At 39.5% G+C, this 2,575-nt stretch overlaps 1 protein-coding gene across 1 annotated transcript; it reads left to right on the top strand.

Moving 5' to 3' along the window:
* Positions 1-391: 391 nt before the first annotated feature.
* LOC103511551 (small G protein signaling modulator 3-like) lies at positions 392-1,680 on the top strand. Its single transcript, XM_026825292.1, has 3 exons — positions 392-507; positions 840-1,000; positions 1,291-1,680. The coding sequence occupies exons 2-3, from the start codon at positions 882-884 to the stop codon at positions 1,481-1,483; spliced, it is 312 nt and encodes a 103-aa protein (XP_026681093.1). The 5' UTR covers positions 392-507; positions 840-881; the 3' UTR covers positions 1,484-1,680.
* Positions 1,681-2,575: the final 895 nt, after the last annotated feature.

Genomic DNA, 2,575 nt, shown 5'->3' with positions numbered 1-2,575 from the left:
CCTCCAGAGTGTATCGTCAATGGCGGTCGTCATTTGAATGGTGGACTCTTCAAACCTTCATAAAATCAAATCTCCCGCATTTCTTGATAATAATTCAGCATTAATCATCAGTTAAGGATAACAGCCTTTTTTTAATCGAAGTTTCAAAAAAGTAGATAACCGCGCCGCGCCCTGTATAATAATAATGGGCTCTTGAGTGGAAGGTAACCACTAGGCGAGGTTAACACCGGAGGCGTTATCTAGCTCCAAACCCTTGGAGCTAGATCCATTATTATGTGGTCAAATTCTCAAATAAATGAGGTTAAAGTTTCACGCCTCGGCTGGGATCGAACCCACGCCCTCCTGTTTACCAGGCGAGCGTTTGACTGTTTCCTTTAACAATTCCCGTGTCCATTTCAGGTGGCTACTCGGGAAGTAGAAAAAGACTTTACATCTGTGTATTCCAGACTGTTGCTGTGTAAAACCTATCGTCTGGATGAAGACGGGAAGGTTTTAACACCTGAAGAGGTAAGAAGATTTTTGACGTACATTTTATAAAGAACCTTTCTGCAAAGTTTGAGCAACTTGGGTCAAAAACCAAGGAGAGAAGTGGATTTTTTCGAGCTTCTTAAAAGTTTAGTCACACATGGCCTAGCTGCTTAGCGTGTAAATAAATAAATAAAATAAAAATAAAAGTTTAGCTAGATACCTGTGAGCAGCCCAAGACGCGTTTCATTCTTACTTGAAGTCATCAGTTAAACATAGCTTTCAGGTGCTGGCCAAGATGTCGGAAATTGTGTTTAAAACTTCCGAGATGGAAATTGCAATTTTTTAAAACTTGTGCCCCATTTTCTTTTCAGCTCCTATACAGATGTGTGCAGGCAGTGAATCAATCCCATGATATGGCACATGTTCAGATGGACGTCAAGTTTCGTAGTTTGATATGTCTAGGTTTGAACGAGCAAGTGTTACACTTGTGGCTCGAAGTGTTATGTTCCTGTGAACCTGTCGTGCTTAAGTGGTGAGATTTCAAGTTTATTTCATGGTTACGGTTGGTTTAGTGGTAAAGCGCTTGCTTACTTTAATCCAGGAGGTTTGATAGAGAGAACTGTAACAACTCAGGTTTTGTCGTCCCGAAATCGAACGAGGAATCACCATCAGGTAGACCTGATCAAGTGTCAGGTCTACCTGATGTGTGCTCGTCAGGTGTACCTGTCAGGTCTACCTGATAGTGAATGGCTGGCCTTAGCCGATAGTGTATATCACAGTTTAATACTTTTTTTTACGTTGGGCTCTTGATTTCATTGACAGGTACCACCCCTGGAGTTTCATCTCAAGTCCTGGCTGGGTCCAAGTCAAATGTGACCTGAGGGTTCTGTCTCAGTTTCCATTCAACCTGAGTCCTGATTGGGAACTGCCTCCCAGGAAAGGACAATCGCAGCCTCTCAAGGACGGAGTACAAGATATGCTAGTCAAACATCATCTGTTTAGCTGGGACCTGTAGAGCTATCACTTCACATGAGCTCACGTGACGTGATAGTAGTTTAGCTGTCCTGAACGAAATTACCTTTTTTATGGGAGATTTGGGAGAACTTTGAACTACATCTTTCTGACTCCCCATGAGCTCACGTGACGTGATAGTAGTGTGTTCCTACCTTGAGTTTTCCTTTATTATTTAACTCGTCGCCTGTCCTTTCGCTCTTTTTAGTGGACTTCTAACTCGATCACCAAATGAGTCAGATTCTGAAACAGGTAACTCAGTCTTCATAAACACTCCATTTGTCAAGGGCTCTAGGTTTACCTTGCCCTGGGGATCAATTTAATTTGAAGAACCAACCTCAGTGGTGCAGTTGTTAACGCGTTGGACTTTGGATCTGGAGGTTGGTGGTTCGAGTCCAAGTCATGTCATAAAATTTATCTAGGTGAAATAATCGGGGAACGATGTTTGTGGTAAGCATTTAAATATGCTGAACACAATTAAAATTCCTTTTTTTAAAATTTAATTTGAAGAAACCATTTACTGATGAAAATTTGTAATGAAACATACAAACATGTAATGAAACAATTTAAATCCCTATAGGTAGGTAACACTGGTATAGGGAGTTGGGATCTGAATCATATACCTACTGAGTATCATTGATCTCTTTCTCTTTCTTTCCTTCAAATCTTTCTTTTCTCTCTCTCTCTCTCTCCTCTCTCTCTCTCTCTCTCTCTCTCTCTCTCTCTCTCTCTCTCTCTCTCTCTCTCTCTCTCTCTCTCTCTTACACTTTTTACTATAAACAGTATAAAATCAACTTGCAAGCCTTTACAGTTTACAACGATTGTACCTTTTAATTTTGTTCCTGCATAACTAATAAAATTATATTTGAGAATATTTGTGTGTGAAAAATAGTCGTGTTTTAATTTAAATATATTTTTTCCCATAAAAAGTATTGGTAGATATTTATAAAAATAAACAAATGAGCATATTTTTACGCTTTATTTAAAAAAAAGGCAGGATTCTCCTAAAGAAGCTCTTCCACTCAAGCTCAATTTTCCATATCTTGAGCTGCATTTCAGTTCAAAATTCTATATCTTGAGCTGCATTCAAGCTCAA

This window comes from Diaphorina citri, unplaced genomic scaffold, assembly GCF_000475195.1.
Source record: "Diaphorina citri unplaced genomic scaffold, Diaci psyllid genome assembly version 1.1 scaffold727, whole genome shotgun sequence".
NCBI classification, from domain to species: Eukaryota; Metazoa; Arthropoda; class Insecta; order Hemiptera; family Psyllidae; genus Diaphorina; species Diaphorina citri.
Note: the sequence above shows the minus strand (reverse complement) of the source record. Positions and strands in the feature narration are given on the sequence as shown.

Coding starts and splice junctions, on each gene's coding strand:
- LOC103511551 (XM_026825292.1), top strand. CDS start 882: ATGGCACATGTTCAGATGGACGTCAAGTTTCGTAGTTTGATATGTCTA. Junction 1,001..1,290: donor GAACCTGTCGTGCTTAAGTG/GTGAGATTTCAA, acceptor TTTCATTGACAG/GTACCACCCCTGGAGTTTCA.